The sequence below is a fragment of the Nicotiana attenuata genome, unplaced genomic scaffold, assembly GCF_001879085.1.
Source record: "Nicotiana attenuata strain UT unplaced genomic scaffold, NIATTr2, whole genome shotgun sequence".
NCBI lineage: Eukaryota > Viridiplantae > Streptophyta > Magnoliopsida > Solanales > Solanaceae > Nicotiana > Nicotiana attenuata.
In genome coordinates, this window is record NW_017675155.1 from 32,852 (window position 1) to 51,684 (window position 18,833).

Sequence of the window (18,833 nt, forward strand, 5' to 3'; positions counted from 1 at the left end):
TGAGCCTGTTCCTCAGCAACAGAACATGGGAGAAACATCAAATAGAAACTAGTTGGTTGTGAAACCTTACAAGTATCAAAGTTCTCATCCCATTGAGAACATAATTACCGATCCAACCTCTGGAATTAAAACTAGATCTCAATTAAAGAATCTGTGTACTTTTGATGCTTTCTTATCTCTTATTAAACCTAAAAATGTTGCTGAGGCTTTGCAGGATGCAGACTAGGTAAATGCAATGCAAGATGAACTCAATCATTTTGAAAGGAGTCAAGTTTGGTATCTGGTTCCAAGACCCAAGGATAGATCAGTAATTGGCACTAAATGGGTCTTCAAAAATAAACTTGATGAAGATGGAACTGTTATAAGGAACAAGGCAAGGTTGGTGGTTCAAGGTTATAGCTAGGAGGAAGGCATAGACTATGAGGAGACCTTTGCTCCTGTTGCAAGGTTGGAAGCTATAAGACTCCTCATAGCCTTTGCTGCATACATGGAATTCACTCTTCACCAGATGGACGTCAAGAGTGCCTTACTAAATGGCTACTTAAAGGAAGAAGTGTTTGTCAAACAACCTCCAGGGTTTGAAAGCAAGGAGTGTCCGGATCATGTATACAAATTGGACAAGGCACTCTATGGACTCAAGCAGGCTCCTAGAGCATGGTATGAACGACTATCCAAATTCCTGCTTGAACATGGCTACAAGAGAGGTAAAATTGATATCACTCTATTTCTGAGGGAAAAAGGTAAGGATCTTCATATAGAACAAATATATGTTGATGACATAATTTTTGGGGCAACCACTGAAAAATTAAGGAATTTGCTAAACTTATGGGGAGTGAATTTGAAATGAGTATGATGGGTGAGCTTAATTTCTTCTTAGGCTTACAGATTAAACAAAACTCAAATGGAACCATGATCCATCAATAGAAATATGCAAAAGAGTTGATTAAGAAGTTTAAAATGGAAGAATCAAAGGAAATAGACACTCCTATTGCAACAGCTACAAAATTGGACATAGATGAACCTGGTTCATCTGTTGATCAGAAGTTGTATAGGGGTATGATTGGTTCACTTTTGTATCTTACTGCTAGCAGACCTGACATTGTTTTCAGTGTAGGGCTTTTTGCTCGATTTCAAGCAAATCCCAAGGAATCCCACTTGGCTGCTGTCAAGAGAATATTGAGATACTTGAAGGGCACTACTGATCTTTGCCTTTGGTATCCAAAAGGTAGTAACTTTAACCTAGTGGGATATGCTGATGCTGACTATGCAGGTTTCCTTATGGATAGGAAGAGCACCTCAGGTATAGCACACTTCCTTGGTTCATGTCTTGTGTCATGGGCTACTAAAAAGCAAAATTCAATGGCCCTATCTACTGTTGAAGCTGAGTATGTTGCTGCTGCTTCCTGTTGTGCTCAATTGCTGTGGATCAAACAGCAGTTGATGGATTTTGGTATTGAAGTTGGTTGCACCCCTATTTTCTGTGATAACACTAGTGCTATTAGTATGACTAAGAACCCGGTTCATCATAAGAGAACTAAGCACATAGATGTTAGACACTATTTTTTGAGGGACAACTATGAGAAAAGACTGATCTCTATAGAATTTTGTGCTACTGATAAACAGATTGCTGACATCTTTACAAAAGCACTGAGTAGAGAAGCTTTGAAAGGAACAGGTTAGAACTAGGGATGATTAAGATCACCTAATGGAATCAGTTCAGAATGCTCAATGAAAAAAAATAATTTTTTTTGTTAGAAAATCTGGAACTTGTGTAAATATCTAGATTAATCTTTGCTCAGTTTCATACTGTAAATAGTATACTCCTGTGAGATGTGTTGATATGACTCACTGATCTCTAACAAATTTTTTTCTATTTTGGTAAATTGAGGCATGATCAAGAGGATTCTTAGTGAAGAACCTGGTTCATCAGTACTGGTTCATCTGAATAACGAGGTATGTTTTCTACACTCTGCACAATTAAAAATATTAAGATTTAATTCATGAGCAGAGTCCTACCTATGTTCAAAAACGTCAGAAAAACCTATCCTTTTGAGTTTGAACCAGTTCCGTCTCTATTAGAATCCTCACCACATAAAATGCCTAGAATCTAGGGAAGCTTAACCGCTCGTTCAACCTGAAATTTCAGGTTGATTGGACTTCTAATTGACTACAAAAAGCTGTTGTTAGACATTAATTAACCCTCTCTCTTTAAAAACCATCATCACCATCACTGCCACTCTCATAATTCTCTAAACCGTCAATTCTCTTTCGTTCTCTACTTTTCTCTCTTCTAAAAACCCAATTCAAAAATCCTCTTCCAGAATTAGCAAGGATGACCAACCCCCAAGATAACCCAGGCACTCATCTACAACCTACCCCCTTTGATTCCTCCACTTCTCCTCAACCTAGCACAACCCTCCAACCTAGGAGAAGGCGAGTGAAGATGCTTGCTCGCAAAACTGTGGCTACAGGTGCTCTTTCAAAGAAACTAAACACCAAATTAAAGGCTAGTCAAGCCCAAGATTCTGAAAATTCTGATGACTCTTTCAAGCCTGCGAGTGAGGGGGAAGGAACTGGGTCTTCTGATTCTGAGAAAGCGCAGAATCCCCCTTCTGAGATAACTTCTGTTTTAGTTGAAAATCTAGACAATCGGTTTGTTTTGGTTGGTTCTGTTATGAATGTGGAAATGCCTGAGTCAAGAAAGAGAGGAGGTAAAAATAAAAGTGAAAAAGAAAAGGAGAGTGAGGGTGTGAGTAGTGATGTGAGGGGAAAAGGGAAAGAAGTGGCTGATTCTTCACCCACTTCAGAAATGAGTAGACCATCTATCTGTGGGGCTGAGGATGAAAATGTGGTAGAAAGTAGCAAGAAAATAGGGGGGAGTGGTTCAGGGGAGGCTGCTGAAAGGCTGGTTAATCTAAGTTCACATGCATATGAACCCGGTTCATCTATTGAGGAGACCCTAGCAGACCTTCTGAAGAAAGTGGGTGCAAGTTATAACCCCAAGAAAAGGAGAACTCCAACACCAAAAGCCCCCAGCACTGCAAAAACTACCAAGAACAACAACTGCTGAGATTCCCCTACCAAAAGGAAGGGCCACAAGGAGTATGTTGAAGCAGAGTGAGAATGAGTTACAAAAGCTATGGCGGAAAGCAAGAAGAAGAGAATAGACAAAGGGAAAGCTAAGGTTGTAGAGCCTGCTGAGGCTGTTGATGTGGATGAGATGGAACAGGTCCATCAGGAAGAACATACAACTGTGGAGGTACAGACCCCTAAGCCTAAGAAGACCAAGACTTCTTCCAAGAAGTCTTCATCTGTATCTAAGACTGCTGAACCTTCATTGGCTAAAAGGACAAGGTCTGCCGTGAAAGCCAAGCAAGTTAGAATTACTGAGGAGGAGGAATGGAGTGGTGAAGAAGACAGTGAATCTGATGCTGAACAAGACAAGCTAGCCAAATTTGGCAAACGAACCATTTTAAAGGGTAGACTTCTGAAGGATTTGGAGGAACCAGGGATGGTTCGACTAATTGATGCTCTTGCTGCTCAGGCTTGGAAGGACATGGTCCTTCAGTTGGATGGCAGGCTGGCAAGGAATGAAATTATAGAGTTCATGGCCAATGCAGAGGTAAAGGATGGCAGAGTCACCAGCTAAGTGAGAGGGGTTCTGTGTCCTTTGATGCACAAAGGCTGGGTGAAATCCTTGACATTCCCTCTGAAGGGTATGATGACTACACAAGGCAAAAATGGCCAAGTCTGGACTCTATATTCCCACTGCCCTTGCCATCACTAGGAGGTTCTGTGATGTCCCAAATGTGAATGAAGCCAAGGTCGTGTATAAGAATGAAATGAAGCCATGCCACAAAGTCCTGTTTGAATTTGTCAACAAGTGTCTGCTGCCTAGGCAGGAAAGAAGACACATTGCTAACTACATGGATTTGGTGTTGATGGAGTGTCTTGAAAGTGGAAGGCAGATCAACTGGCCTGCATTTATGATCAAGCTGCTTGATAGGGTTATCAATGGCTCCAAGGCCCATGCCACCCCTTATGGGTTTATTCTCACTACTGTCCTTGCACACTGTAAAGATCATTTTGGAATAAACACTTTGATTGCTTGTGACTATGAGGTCAATGCCATTCCCAATGAACCTGGTTCATCTAAGAAGACACCTATCAATAGCAAGGTCAGAGCTCTATTGCAGGAGAGTGGGGCAAAGGATGCTGAGATAGTTAGGCTGCAGACTTGTTTGGCAAAGTTTGAATCTGAGAGAGATGCTCTCAGAACTGAGCTCACAAAGGAAAATGAGAAGAATGATGGCATTCTTGAAGATATGCTGCACCTTCTCCAAGCCAAAACCCAACCCTCCAGTTCTTCCAAGCCTTAATTTCCTTAGCCTTCACTCTTTGATAGTTGTCTAGACCTTTCAGTGACCCAGATTAGGGATTTTTCTTGTTTTGCTCATGTTTTAACTGTTTTTGTTTCTTTTTGTGGATTGTGGCAGAATCATATTATCTATCAATGAAGTTTGCTGTTTTTGCTCTTGTTGACTGTTTATATTTCCTTGATAGTTTGAATATGTTGGGTTGATTACTGATGATTAATCCATGATTGCACTTGCAGTTGCACTAGTGTCCATGAGTAATTTTTAAAATTCTGGGGATCACACTGTGTTTATGCAACTTTTTGATGATGCCAAAAGGGGGAAGAGATATTGTGCTTTATATTCTGAATAAGTGATGTTTATAACCTAATGAACCCGGTCCTTGATGATAAGTAATAAAATCTCTAACTTTGCATTGATGATTGAGCTGAGTTCTGACAGGACCTGTGAGTTAAAAGCACAGAGTTTGTCATCATCAAAAAGGGGGAATTCGTTGGCCCAAGTAAAGGTGAGTTTTGAAGACTGACAAAGGAACTCAGACATGGACCAGGTCCATCCTAGTGAAGCACAGATATGGTCAAGTCAAGCATGTGAGATGCATGTGAAGGAGATAAACCTAACTTACCAGAAGTGATATCTCCTGATCCAGATCGAAAAGGTTGCATATTGGATAAGGAGAAAGACTCCTTACCAGAGAGAACACGGTTTAAGAGAAGGATAGAGTTAGAGGTTGAGATCAACTAGAACTCTTCCACCAAGGAAGAGTAGCATCAGAATTCTAGTTAATCTCTATTTACTAACTCCATAAATATCAGTGTTGTTCTCTTTTACAGGTAACGCACATAAGCAGAAGTTAAACGTGAATTGAGAGCAAAATAGCAAGGCAATTTTGCAAGCAATTTGTGTGTGATTCAAGCGTGCAAACCTGAAGCTACTTGAACCAGATAGAAGAACCAGTTCCAAGTGTCTGTCTTTTATTCTAGTTCAATTGTAGTAGGTGTTTTCATATTGTACCTTTCAGCTTTATCTAGAAGCAATTGTATTAGGTACTCAGAGTCTTCAAGTTTGAGTTAACTTGAAGTAGTCGCAACAGTTGAGGCTGTGTGCTACAACGGGATTAGAGTTAATCCTAGGTTTACAAAAGAGTTTTTGTAAATGTAGTTTTCTGTCACGACCTACAATCCACTAAGGGTCGTGATGGAGCCGGACACTACTGTCAGGAAAGCCAAACAAAATACTTAATTAAGTTCTCTTTTCAATACTCTTGAAATCTATGATTTTCCTCCAAATTTACAAATAAAAAGATAATCGCTTCAATTCAGATTAAATGATAAGCAATTAATACAAAATACTTCATAACCGTCCCAGAACCCGGTGTCACAAGTGCATGAGCAATTTCTAAGAAATCGAATAAAGTACAACAGCTGTCCGGAATACAAATTGGACAGAAAGTAAATAAAATTCTGAGAGAGACTATACTAGCTGCGGGTCGCCTCGAGGAAATACAGCTCACCTAGTCTCCGTGTCACCCATACTGCAACGCCCAGTAGGCCACTAGAAGTACCTGCACCTGTGCAAAAAAATGCACAGCAAGTGTAGCATGAGTACGAAAACAACGTGTACTCAGTAAGTATCCCGCTAATCTTGAAGAAGTAGAGACGAGATGGTAACTTCGACACTTACTAAAGGTCCAGTAATAATATTATTAATGCGATGACTCATGGATTTATTAAGAACAACAGTAGATTCAAATGAGTCACTAAACAGGTGAAAGTTCCTTTTTTGTTAAAGTCTCCGGATTCATAATCCATTAATTAACAATTACCTCAAGTCGGGAGAGCAGAGAGCAATATCAATAAATCTCAAGGCAAGTAATACAAGCATGCACAACTCATGCCGAGGTCGTACGGCCCGATCCAACATAAATGAAAAATGTGCACTGCCGAGGGTCGAGCGGCACGAACCATAGATGCATCTATTTAATCTACTGAGGCGTTCGGCCCGTTCCACAATAGATAAACACATCCAAACAATCAAATCAATTATTCATCAAGGAGCAAATATTCAGGAAAAGGCAAGTTTCTCTTTTAAAAGTCAAGAAATGATATCTAGCCCTTTTTTTTAAATTCATTTACACGTTCGATATGTTTTAAGCATTTTAAGTCTGTCAACAAGGTTGCAAGTATTATAAGAAAACATGCTTTTGGTCCCTAAACTACCCGGACTAAAGCATAATAGTAGCTACGCACGGACTCTTGTCACCTCGTGCGTACGTAGCCCCCGCAAATAGGAGCATATAACCAATTAACTCACCTATGGGGACAATTCCCTGTTACAAGGTTAGAAAGGAGACTCACCTCGCTCCGAAGATCCATAATCGGCATTCCACGCCCCTCCAAAGACTCGAATCGATGCTAAATACTCCAAAGCCAGCCAATAATTATGCAAATCCATTAATATATGCTCAATTACTCAGTACAATCCAATTTATTACAATTCCTAATCCCGATCGAAAAGTTGACAAAATCGCCCTCGGGCCCACGTGCCCGGATTCCAAAAATTTTGGAAGGTTAAGCTTACCCATAACTCCACGGACTCAAATATATAATTTACTCTCAATTTCATACCCAAAATCGTGGTCAAATTCTAAGAATATCAATTTTCTAGATTTTCCTCAAATCCCCAAATTTCTACCAATTTACATGCTAAAATCCATACATTATCGATATATTTAACTCAAGATAGGTGGGATTAGCTTACCTTGTCGTTGATGATGAAAAATCCCACTTGAAGCTCTCTAAAATCGTCCAAACCCAATGAAAAATGGGGGAAAAATGACCAACCCCCAATTTTAAAAGAACTTACTGCCTCCAGCACTTCCGCACCTGCGGTCCCTTGACCGCTTCTGCTGTTCCGCAGGTGCGGCCCTTCTACCGCTCCTGCGGTTTCTCACCAGCCCCTCCTTTCCGCTTCTGCGACTCGACCGCCGCAGGTGCGGTCCCGCTTCTGCGGCTGCATGACCGCATCTGCGGTCCCTTCATTTCTGGTCCAAAACCGCATCTGCGGCTCCTCTGGCCGCTTCTGCGGCAGCAACTTCAGCCTTTCAAAAATTCCATTTTCGATCCGTTAACCACCCGGAATCCACCCGAGGCCCCCGGGACCCCAACCAATCATACCAACCATTCCCAAAACACATTACGAACTTGCTCGAGGCCTCAAATCATATCAAACAACGCTAAAACCACGAATCGACCTCCAATCCAAGCTTTATGAACTTTAGAATTTCAAACTTCTACTTTCGATGTTTAAACCTATCAAATCACGTCCGATTGACTTCAAACTTTTCACACAAGTCATATCCGACATTACGGACCTACTCCAACTTTCGTAGTCGAATTCCGACCCCGATATCAAAAAGTCCACTTCCGGTCAAACTTCTCAAAAACCTTCAAATTTCTATCTTTAGCCAAATGGCTTCAAAATGACCCACGGACCTCCGAATTCACTTCCGATCGCGCTCCCCATACCAGAATCACCATACGGAGCTACTCCCATACTCGAAATCCCAAACGGACATCGATAATACTGAAATGCACTTCAACCCAAACTTATAAAATTTCTTCCAAAATGCTAACTTCCACCATAGGCGCCAAAACGCTCCCGGGTCATCCAAAACCCGATCCGGGCATACGCCCAAGTCCGAAATCATCATACGAACCTACTGGAACCTTAAGATCCCGATTCCGAGGTCGTTTACTCAAATATCCAATCCTAGTTGATTCTTTCAACTTAAAGCTTTCGAAATGAGAATTTTCCTTCCGAATCAACCCCGAACTTCCCGAAATTCAATTCCGACCACGCGTACAAGTCTTAATGCCTGAAATGGAGCTGCTCATGGCCTCAAACTGCTGAACGGCGCGCTAGAGCTCAAAACGACTGGTCGGGTCTTTACATTTTTGGCTCAGTGATTTTAGTGGAGAGTTTGGAAAAATTCTACTGGAAAGTAGGTCGTGGTTTTTTCACCTTTTGAGCCAGGTGTTTTCCACGTAAATGTTCTTTAATTTCTGTAATTATTATTCCGCAACAGTAGTAATTGGAACACATAGAAGAACCAGGTCCTTTTATAATCAGATTAAGCGAAAAATCGGGCACCACACAAATCACCCCCTCTTGTGTGGTATTGAAGTATAAAACATCACCCTCCACAACGTTTATACCTCAAACCAAACCAAACGGAATCTATACAATTATGAAATCTCATCAATTATTACTACAAAGCGAGACCAAGCAAAATGTATCATGAAACACCAATAAACCAACTTAGACCAATAATGTAACACAATGAAACTACGGAAGAATTAATACCTACAATAAAGAAAACAATACCTAACAAGAATCAATTAGACATGGAAGCATCAATAAGCATGTAGCAGTTAAGACAAGAAGACAATATATTAGAAACAGGGAAGGGAATAAACTAAACAAATAATTCGGCGGCGCATAGGTACTCGTCACCATACCTATACGCCACACACATGGAATTTCACATAGCAAATAAGTCGGGGATCCCTAATCCCTCGAGTCAAAGTTAGACCAAACACTTACCTCAATCCAACGACCAATTCAAAGCCAAATATCGCTTTTCCTCTAGATTTCACCTCCAATTCATTCGTAACTAGTCATAATTAACTTAATAACATCAATTACCGCTAAAGAAATCAATTCCAATGCATAGTTATAGGTTTCCCAACATTTTTCCCAAAAAGTCAAAAACCGACCCCGGGCACGCTTGGTCAAAACTCAAAATTCGGACCAAAACCTGATTACCCATTCACCCCCGAGCCCGGAAATACAATTGTTTTTGGAATCTGACCTCAATTTGAGGTCTAAATCCCCAAATTTCGAATTTCCTAAGTTCTACCCAAAAATTCCCAATTCCACTATGAAAACCCTAGATTCTAGGATGAAATCTTGTAAAAGGAAGTAAAAGAGTGAAAGAAATGAGTTAAAAATCACTTACTTATGTTTTGGGGAAGGAGAAGTGTTTGGAAAATCGCCTCTTATGTTTTAGGGTTTGAAAAATTGAAGAATGGATGGAAAATCTCGTTTATATAGCACCCTCTGATCCTCACTACGCGGTCCGCGAAATCCCCAGCGCGGCCGGAAAATCTTCACCGCGGGCCGCGAGTTCCCACCGCGGCCGCGTTCCTCTACCGCGGTCCGCGAACTTCCACCGCGGCCGCACTTCCCAGATCCGAGACCTGCACTCTGCAACTATCCAATACCAGATTTTCTAAGTCTAAACATCCCGCAGCCTATCCGAAACTCACCCGAGCCCTCGGGACTCCAAACCAAACATGTACACAGGTCTTAAAACATCATAGGAACCTGCTCGCACGGTCAAATCGCCAATATAACACCTAGAACTACGAATTTAGCACCAAATTGCATGGAATTTTTTAAGAAAGTTCAAAATTTTTATTTTCTCAACCAAAGGTCTGAATCACGCCAAATAAACTCCATTTTCCACCAAATTTCACAGACACAACTTAAATATTATATTAAACCTGTACTGGGCTCCGGAACCAAAATACGGGCTCGATACCAACGAGATCAAACATTAATCAATTTCTTTAATTCCTCAGATTTTCAATCTTACAATTTTCATCAAAAATTCATTTCTCAGGCTTGGGACCTCGGAATTCGATTTCGGGCATACGCCCAGGTCCCATATTTTACTACGGACCTACCGGGACAGTCAAATTACGGGTTCGGGTCCGTTTACCCAAAACGTTGACCGAAGTCAACAAAAATCAACTTTTTAGGCCAAAAATTATTATTTCTTCCATTTTTCATATAAAATCTTTCCGGATACACGCACGGACTGTGCACACAAATTGAGGAGATATAAAATGAGGGTTTTACAGCCTCGAAACACGGAATCAAGTTCTAAAACAGAAGATGACCTTTTGGGTCGTCACAAGAAATTATAGAAAACATAAATCGCAAACCGACTTAATAACCCGAGAAACCGAATAAACCGAAGTTTACGGTTCGGTCGGTTTTTTCGGTTCGGTCGGTATTATGCCCACCCCTAATTGGTAACATTTGGCCAATATTAGTAATATTTTATGAATTGACCAATTTTTATAATAAGCAACTTATAAATGGACATAGTTGATAGTTTCCCATAAAAAAAATTCACAAGCACCAATGTCTTTGACCCTTTTTTTTTGAAAAAAATTACTCCCTCCGTTCCAATTTATGTGAACCTGTTTGATCGGGCACAGAGTTTAAGAAAAAATGAAAACTTTTGGAATTTGTGGTCCTAAACAAGTCAAAAAAGGACCCAGAGTAATTGTGTGGTTATAAAAGCTTCTCATTGAGGGTAAAATGGTAAGTTTAAGCTAAATTATTTCCAAATTGAGAAAGGGGTCATTCTTTTTGGAACAGACCAAAAAAAAAAGGTTCACATAAAGCGGAACGGAGGAGTTAGTTTATTAAATAGTAAAAGACGTTAACCATATTATGTACCCCAATTGCTTCGACGTTAAGTCGTTAACCAAAGCTCCTATATTTTTTGTAATTTTAGGGCATATCGTACTAAATACTAATATTCAATCGCCAATGTAAAATTTCAACCAGACGATTTTCCTTCCTTTAACCAATGTATAGTCAAGCCGATAATCAATGGAAAAAGTTGTTCACTTAACTTCTATTTAACCCAATCATTTTTCACTATGACTTCTTGTTTATATTCCTAGGAGAGTTGTCCTTTTCTCTTTTAATTTATTCATTTATTAATTTTGCTTATTAAAGTAGAATGTCTAGCTTATAGCTTGTTTGGATGGTTGTTACATTATATGATAATGTATTGTATTATACTGTATTGTTTTAATCAGGGGAGGATGCACTCTTAGTGAAACAGTGTCAGGTGACACCGCTTCGTCGATTTTTTTTACTAGATATTATATATTAATACTGTGAGAAAACGGATAAGTAGGAAAAAATAACACTACTTGACATAAATTGTCTCTTGGTGCATTGATTATATGCTTTATTTTGCTCTAATAGATCAGAGTTTCAAACCTCAACTAGCACAGTTTTTTTGCAAATATTTGAAAGAGAATATTTCTTGTTTAGAAGTATGATAATTGAAGTTATTATTCTTGTACTTCAATAAATATTGACACCGCTTACAATAATTCTTGCGTACGCCCCTGGTTTTGATGAATACAATATTTAGATAGATTGTATTGTTTACCATCGCTTAATGATACCACACACTAAAAATATGAAGAATAAACTTACAATATTATAAAAAATATGATATATATATATATATATATATATATATATATATATATATATATATATATATATATAAGATGACTTGGCACCCCTCATTAGCCAAGAATTCTATTTATTTTTTTCTCCTTTTTTTTGTTGCCTTTTTCACTACTTTTTTATTTATCTAATAATAAGAATAAATATTGTTGTAATTATAAGAACTCATTTATTACAAACACTAAGGTTTAATTATAGCTCCATGATGAATAAGGGAAGAGAGAAAATCAATTTCAAAACTGAAAGACATACGTTTATTGACTTAGCAAAGGAAGGAAATTACAACCTTCTTTATTTTCCCAACTATTACAACCTTCCTCCATATATAAAAGGAATGAAAAAGTAGTCTTCATTTCAACCTTCTCCTATTCAATCTTATTTTGTGATGAATGAAAATTCTGGTGGCCAAGCATCTATTAAGGTATAATTATCTACTTTCCTAATCAATCTATTTTTTATTGTACATTGAGATGAAAATATATTGGTTTCTCATTTGATATGCCCCATCAGTGCCTTTACAATGGAGAAGAAATTGTTGGAGGAGAGGAAGTGATGACCTGTCATGTGGAAGCTCCGAGTGAGAAGCCCGTGGATAGTTTGCAGCTTCATGTTTGGTTGGTGTTTAATTTTCAGGTATATCTATTTAAGTTTCGATCTATTTTTTCAAATTTTCTATCATGTTGTAACTTATATTTGTTTTCCTCTACTTGTGTCGCAGTCATCGAAGGTAATTAATAGAGCACCAAGGTCCAAGGAACAAGAGGACTTGGTCCTTCCACAAGAACCGCGGATACAACTCGATATCCTTCAAGAAATGGTAGAATTTTTCTATAATATTTGTCTCAAGAGACAAGAAATTCTTCGCATAAAATTTGAACAGTTGTAATAGGTAACTTATCCATTGTTGTGGTTCATAGCAGAATCACGACAATATGTTTATTACTAAAGATATGAATTTTCTTTTATAAAAATTAAGAAATTATAAAGTAGTCCTGTCACCATTTACAATCTAAAACTATAGCATCACAAGTTTAGAGTGCTTGGTTAGACATCTTTTATTCGGCACTAATTATATGAAGAAAATATCTTGAAATATTGTAAAAAAGAAAGGGGAACAAGAATTCTAAAGTGTTTGATTAAGATCTTTACTCTAAACTAATAATATAAAAAGGAAAAAAGATTATCTTTGCAATGATCTTGTAGGATAAAAGAACGAACAAAAAGAAACCTTCCGTGTTTATGATAAATAATTGTTGATAGAAACTAAGGGTCCACTAAACTATATAGAGAACCTGGTTCTCTATTAGTTCCCACAGAATACACACACACATAACAGTAAAAAATAACACAGTAGAATTTTACGTGGAAGACTCCCAGCTCACGGGATTAGAAACCACGACCTACACTCGTAGGATTTCAACTTCACTACTGAGCAAACTTCAGATTACAAGCTATTGTAACCTAGGAATTAAACTCTTAATCCCTCACTCACTTGTAATAACTCTATTACAAGCTCCTTTCTAATAACTCTATTACAAAGCTTACAACTCGTCTAACTCTAGTCAAGACACAAATACAAGGTTTATGATTTAATAAAAGGTTTACTACACAATACTTCTGGAATAAGCTAAGTAGGAATTACACTTTAACAAAGGTGCAACACAACTAAGGACATATAATAACTCAATGCAGAAAAATGGTCCTTCTTTATGTTGTTCTCTGTTCTTGAAGATGTTTTGGTGCAGGTGGATAAGTTCCCTTGGTGCCAATATCTTTGCAGCTGGCAGACCAAACGACTATAACACCCGAGGGGATAGTAGAAGATGTTTTGGTGCGGGTGGATAAGTTCGTATTTCTTGTAGATTTCATAGTGGTGAATATGGAGGAGAACAAGTAAGTCCCCTTCATCCTAGGAAGACCATTTTTAGCAACGGGTAGAGCTATACTGGATATACATGATAGAAAACTCATGCTTAGAGTAGGTGAGGAGACGGTGACATTTGAGATAAATGTAGCAACTAGAGTGAAAATGGAGAAGCCTGCTGCAAGTGTAGAGTGGAAAGTGAAGGGCGTGAAAGAGAAGGCGGCAACTAGTGAAAAAGATAAGTGTGGGGTGTACCCCAAAAAGGCTGAGAAGAAGATGTCTGTGTGGATATGTGCATTGGTTCGGGCGTGTTTAACGGAGCCCGACTTCGAATCAGACTCCGAATAGAGATTCAGGGAAGTTTCCTCTACCTTATACTTTTTAATTGTGTGTCATGAGGACATGCCACAACTTAAAGTGTGGGGCGGGGGATATGTTTGTATGTATGTTGTATGTATATTAAGTTGGTTAGGGTTTTTTTGGTTAGTTGTAGTAGTTTGATAGAAAAATATTGAAAATCCATAAAATTTTTAATGGTATGCCTCTCTAGATTACAAGAACTAGTGAATATAGATGCAATGATTAAAGCACCCAAAATGATTCAATACATAAAACTAGAGCTAATTATCCACAAACAAGTATTAATCCACAAAATCCATCAAACCCTAAAGAGAACTACTCCATGGATATGGAGTAATACATCACAAATAAAAAGAAAAGTATAAAACGATCCAAACTCTTGTCTTGAGTGAGGATTAAATGATGAATTTCTTGTGCTTTGGCTTCTCCACCTTCTCTCTAGCCTCCTTAGGTCTTAGATGCTTCTAAAAGTCAAGAAAATACCGTTTTTCCATGTATTTATACCAAGTTGGGCCGGGCCTAGACGAAATTCCCTTTTCCTAGCCGAAATAAGAAAAATTGAAAACTTATTGCTTTTCATGCGTTGCACTGTGCATAGCAGGGTGCGTAGGATTAGTGCTTTTTCCTGACAAACCCCAAAATCCCAGTCTCTGAAGTTTGCTATTTTCTGATAGATTTTTACATTGATGCGTCCCACTGTGCGTCGCTCGGTGCGCCGCATTAGTTGGGAATTTAGGAAAATGCAAAACATTAAAGTACCCGTTGAGTTAGCTTTCCAACGATATATTGTGGAGCCCAAACGAAGTTCTGAGTGAAAAGTTATATGCATTTTACTGGACACTGCACAATACGCCTGCTCAATTCTTCGTTTCGTTCCACTATCATCCATTTATCCCCGAAATCGATCCCAACTTAATCCTTGGGCTTTTACTCAGACTTCAAAGCTCCAGAATAGCTTGAATATTTTCCATAACATCTATATAGATCGGAATCACTCCCTACAAGGCATAAAATACACAATTAGTGCAAAACACTAGCGATTAAAGCTTCAACTCAATTAAAGTGCAGTAAATTAGAGTGTGATAAGCGACTAAAATATGAGATTATAGCCTACCATCAACACCCCACACATAAATCATTGCTTGTCCTCGAGCAACCATACTACACTTCATAATGACACGACCTTTTTAAATAATTCTCATAACTCATCATTCCAAGAATAATTAATATAGATTAAGCACTCTAACGTAACATCCTCGCCTCAAGATTTGACTCAAAAGCACCATACATTTTTCACAACCCACTCACCTACTCTAACATAGAGGTCAACGACATTACCTTTCCTTCGTGAATTAAGTGCCCTCACACAACAATAGAGAGTTGTTTCACACACAATAAAATTTAAGAACAATCAGGAACTCAAGATAGAAAGAATTCACTCATTCTCAGAAACAACATTCATATGCCACAAAAGACGTACCATAGGCTTGCCCGTAGTGTACTACTCTACTAATCGAGCTCATTCAGTCAAGGATCAAGTAGGACTTTAATTGGTTGTAATGTAGGCTGCGAGACAGGCAGGATACATATAGATATAAGAGTGACTACACCTCCCTAAGCACTTTTAATGCATACAATTTAACATTCAAAACCCCACATTTATGTCAAACCATATTCACCTTCACATCAATATACATCAACTCCCAATTTTTTTAAGCACAATTACATCAATTTTTACAATTTTCACAATCATACTATTTTATCATTTTTTTCTTTCAATTCAAGTGGCTCTTACTTTTTCAAACTAGTGCACCTTTCTCCTTATTTCATTAGTTCCACTCAAAAGCCAAACCAACTACCCCACACTTTAACTTTTACAAAGTTCATAATAATTTCAAGTGCTCACGAGAGGTACAAGGTTCAAATAGATGGTCAATTCAAACAAATGGGTAAGGCTTGTAATGTGGTTGCCAAAGAATCAGGATTACAGGCTCAAAGGGGTTAACTAAGATACAAAATAATTAGGTGGGTAATACCATATAACTGACTCAATAAAGAAACGCCTATATCACTTCCTAGACTGAACAAAACTACAATTTTGCAAATACACGGGGCAATTTCTAGACATTAAATACAATGCACAGAATAATACAAAACCTCACACCCACATGGCACATAACTCACTCAGGATTGGACTATCAAGACACTCTAGTCAAAGCAATTAAGAAAAATTAAAATCATATAGTTTAAGGCACTCATACAAGAGTCAAAAACTGAGCCTAAGCGTCACAACTAAAGCACTCACTATTCTCAAGGCATGATCAAGTCAAGAGATATTTCTTCTATTTCAAATCATAGCACAAGGTTTCTCCACTCCTAAAAACAAAAACTAACTATACCCGATTCAAACCAAACCCTTGGAAAAGAACCGCGGCACAAAGAAAAACCAAGGGGGAATTATTACACTACCTACAGAAGAAAATCTTTTTGTCTTTTTTCTTTCGACTTTAATCCCTCAAGAAACCTGTCGAACGATATCCGTTGTCGAGAAAAGATGAAAATTTTAAAACTTTTATGGATTTTCAATATTTTTCTATCAAACTACCACAACTAACCAAAAAAAAAAAACTAACCAACTTAATATACATACAACATACATACAAACATATCCCCCGCCCCATACTTTAAGTTGTGCCATGTTTCCACGACACAAAATTAAAAAGTATAAGGTAGAGGAAACTTCCCTGAATCTCTATTCGGGCTCTGAGTCGAAGTCGGGCTCCATTCCACGCGCCCGAACCAATGCACACATCCATGCAGACATCTTCTTCTCAGCCTTTTTGGGGTACACCCCACACTTATCTTTTCCACTAGTTGCTGCCTTCTCTTTCACGCCCTTCACTTTCCACTCTACACTTGCAGCTGGCTTCTCCTTTTTAACTCCAGCTGCTACATTCATCTCAAAGGTCATCGTCTCCTCACCTACTCTAAGCATAAGTTTTCTATCATGTATATCCAGTATAGCTCTATCCGTTGCTAAAAATGGTATTCCTAGGATGAGGGGGACCTCCTTGTTCTCCTCCATATTCACCACTATGAAATCTACAGGAAATACGAACTTATCCACCCACACCAAAACATCTTCTACTATCCCCTCGGGTGTTATAGTTGTTTGGTTTGCTAGCTGCAAAGATATTGGCACTGACCTTATCTCTCCAATCTCCTTCTCTAGTTTCCTGTAAATAGATAATGACATTAAATTAATTGAGGCACCTGAATCACAAAAGATTTATCAAAGTTAAGAGTGCCTAAAGAGCAAGTTATAGTAAAACTCCCCGGATCTCCATACTTTTGTGGGAGTTTATTTTGCAAGATAGCACTGCAATGCCTGTAAGTTTGACCACTGAGGTCTCTTCTATCTTCCTCTTTTTTGTAAGAATCTCCTTCAAGAATTTGGCGTAAGCTGGCATTTGTGAGAGAACTTCTGTGAATGAGAAGTTTACATTAACCTGTCTCAGCATATCTAGATATCTCTCAAACTGCTTGTCCAGCTTTTCTCTATACAACTTTTGGGGAAAAGGTAAAGCAGGCATGTGCCTGCTCTCTTCATTGGATTCCTCCCTTCTTGAGGTTTCCTCTTTTTTTCTTTTTCTTAGCTCCCTTCTTGCCTTTCTTCTTCTCAGTCTTTTTATCATCATCTTCAATTTTTAGCTCCTTCCCACTTTCTTTTTCAGGCGCAGCTTTTTTTTTTGAATTGGAGTGGGATCTTTCAACACTTGTCCGCTTCTCAAGGTCACATCATTTACCATTTCTTTGAGATTCTTTTCAGTATGAGCTGGCAGAGTACTTGGGATCCTCTCAGATAATATAGTTGTAATTTGTCCCACTTGTCTCTCCAAGTTAGCAAACCTGTCCCCAGTTCTTTGATAACTGCACCATGAGCATCCAATCTCTTACCTCTCTTGACAATGAATGACTTCATTATATCTTCTAACCCAGACTGAATTGCATGTTGAGGCTGAAACTGCGGCCTCTGTTGATTCACAAAACCAGGAGCTCCTTGAAATTTGGAGTTTTTTTGTTGCCATGCATTTGCTGTACCCCTAGGTGAACTCCATGAAAACCGAGGTGCTTCTGACCCATTGCATTGAAGTTGTAATTACCCACAACATTAACTTCCTCCATTGAAGCTTGACACTCATGAGTATGGTGTCCTCTTCCACATATATCACATGCTGCATGAGGCTCATTATGTATTGAAGCTAAGGTTAGCTTCCTTATTTCTTTTGCCATGGCATCAAGCTGTACCTGCACATATATGTTAGCATCAACTTGGTGAACACCCGTTCTTCTTCTTCTTTCAGCAACTTCAGAGGGCTACTGATTAGCATCTTCAGACAACTCATCTAGAATAGTGACTATCTCCTCTAGAGTCTTCTTCATCAATGGACCACCCGCTGCGTTGCTCAATGTCCTGCGTGAAGTAGGTGTCAATCCATCCCAAAAATCCTGGAGTTGCATCTAGAGTTCTATTCCACTATGCTGACACTTACGCACTATTTTTTTGAATCTCTCCCAAGCTTCAAACACAGTTTCAGTATCATTCTGACAGAAGTTGTGAATTTCCCTTCTAAACTTGCCCGTTTTAGCTGAGGAGAAATATTTAGCAAGTAATTTTCTAGTCATCTCCTCCCATGTTCTAATTGATCCTTGGGGCAAGCTTCTTAGCCAGTGTTTTGTATCATCTTTTCGAGTAAAGGGGAATTCCCTTAGATAAACTGTATCTTGTGGCACACCATTATATTGAAAGGTGTTCATGATCTCCTCGAAGTCCATCAGATGATTGTTTGGATCTTCGTTCATCTTTCCTCTGAAGACACAACTGT

The 18,833-nt window shown here is 38.7% G+C and overlaps 1 protein-coding gene across 1 annotated transcript; it reads right to left on the minus strand.

Annotated features, from left to right (window-relative positions):
• Nucleotides 1-16,699: 16,699 nt before the first annotated feature.
• LOC109219742 lies at nucleotides 16,700-17,540 on the minus strand. The gene is made up of 2 exons (XM_019384215.1): nucleotides 17,336-17,540; nucleotides 16,700-17,220 (listed from the first exon to the last, which is right to left on the minus strand). The coding sequence occupies exons 1-2, from the start codon at nucleotides 17,538-17,540 to the stop codon at nucleotides 16,700-16,702; spliced, it is 726 nt and encodes a 241-aa protein (XP_019239760.1).
• Nucleotides 17,541-18,833: the final 1,293 nt, after the last annotated feature.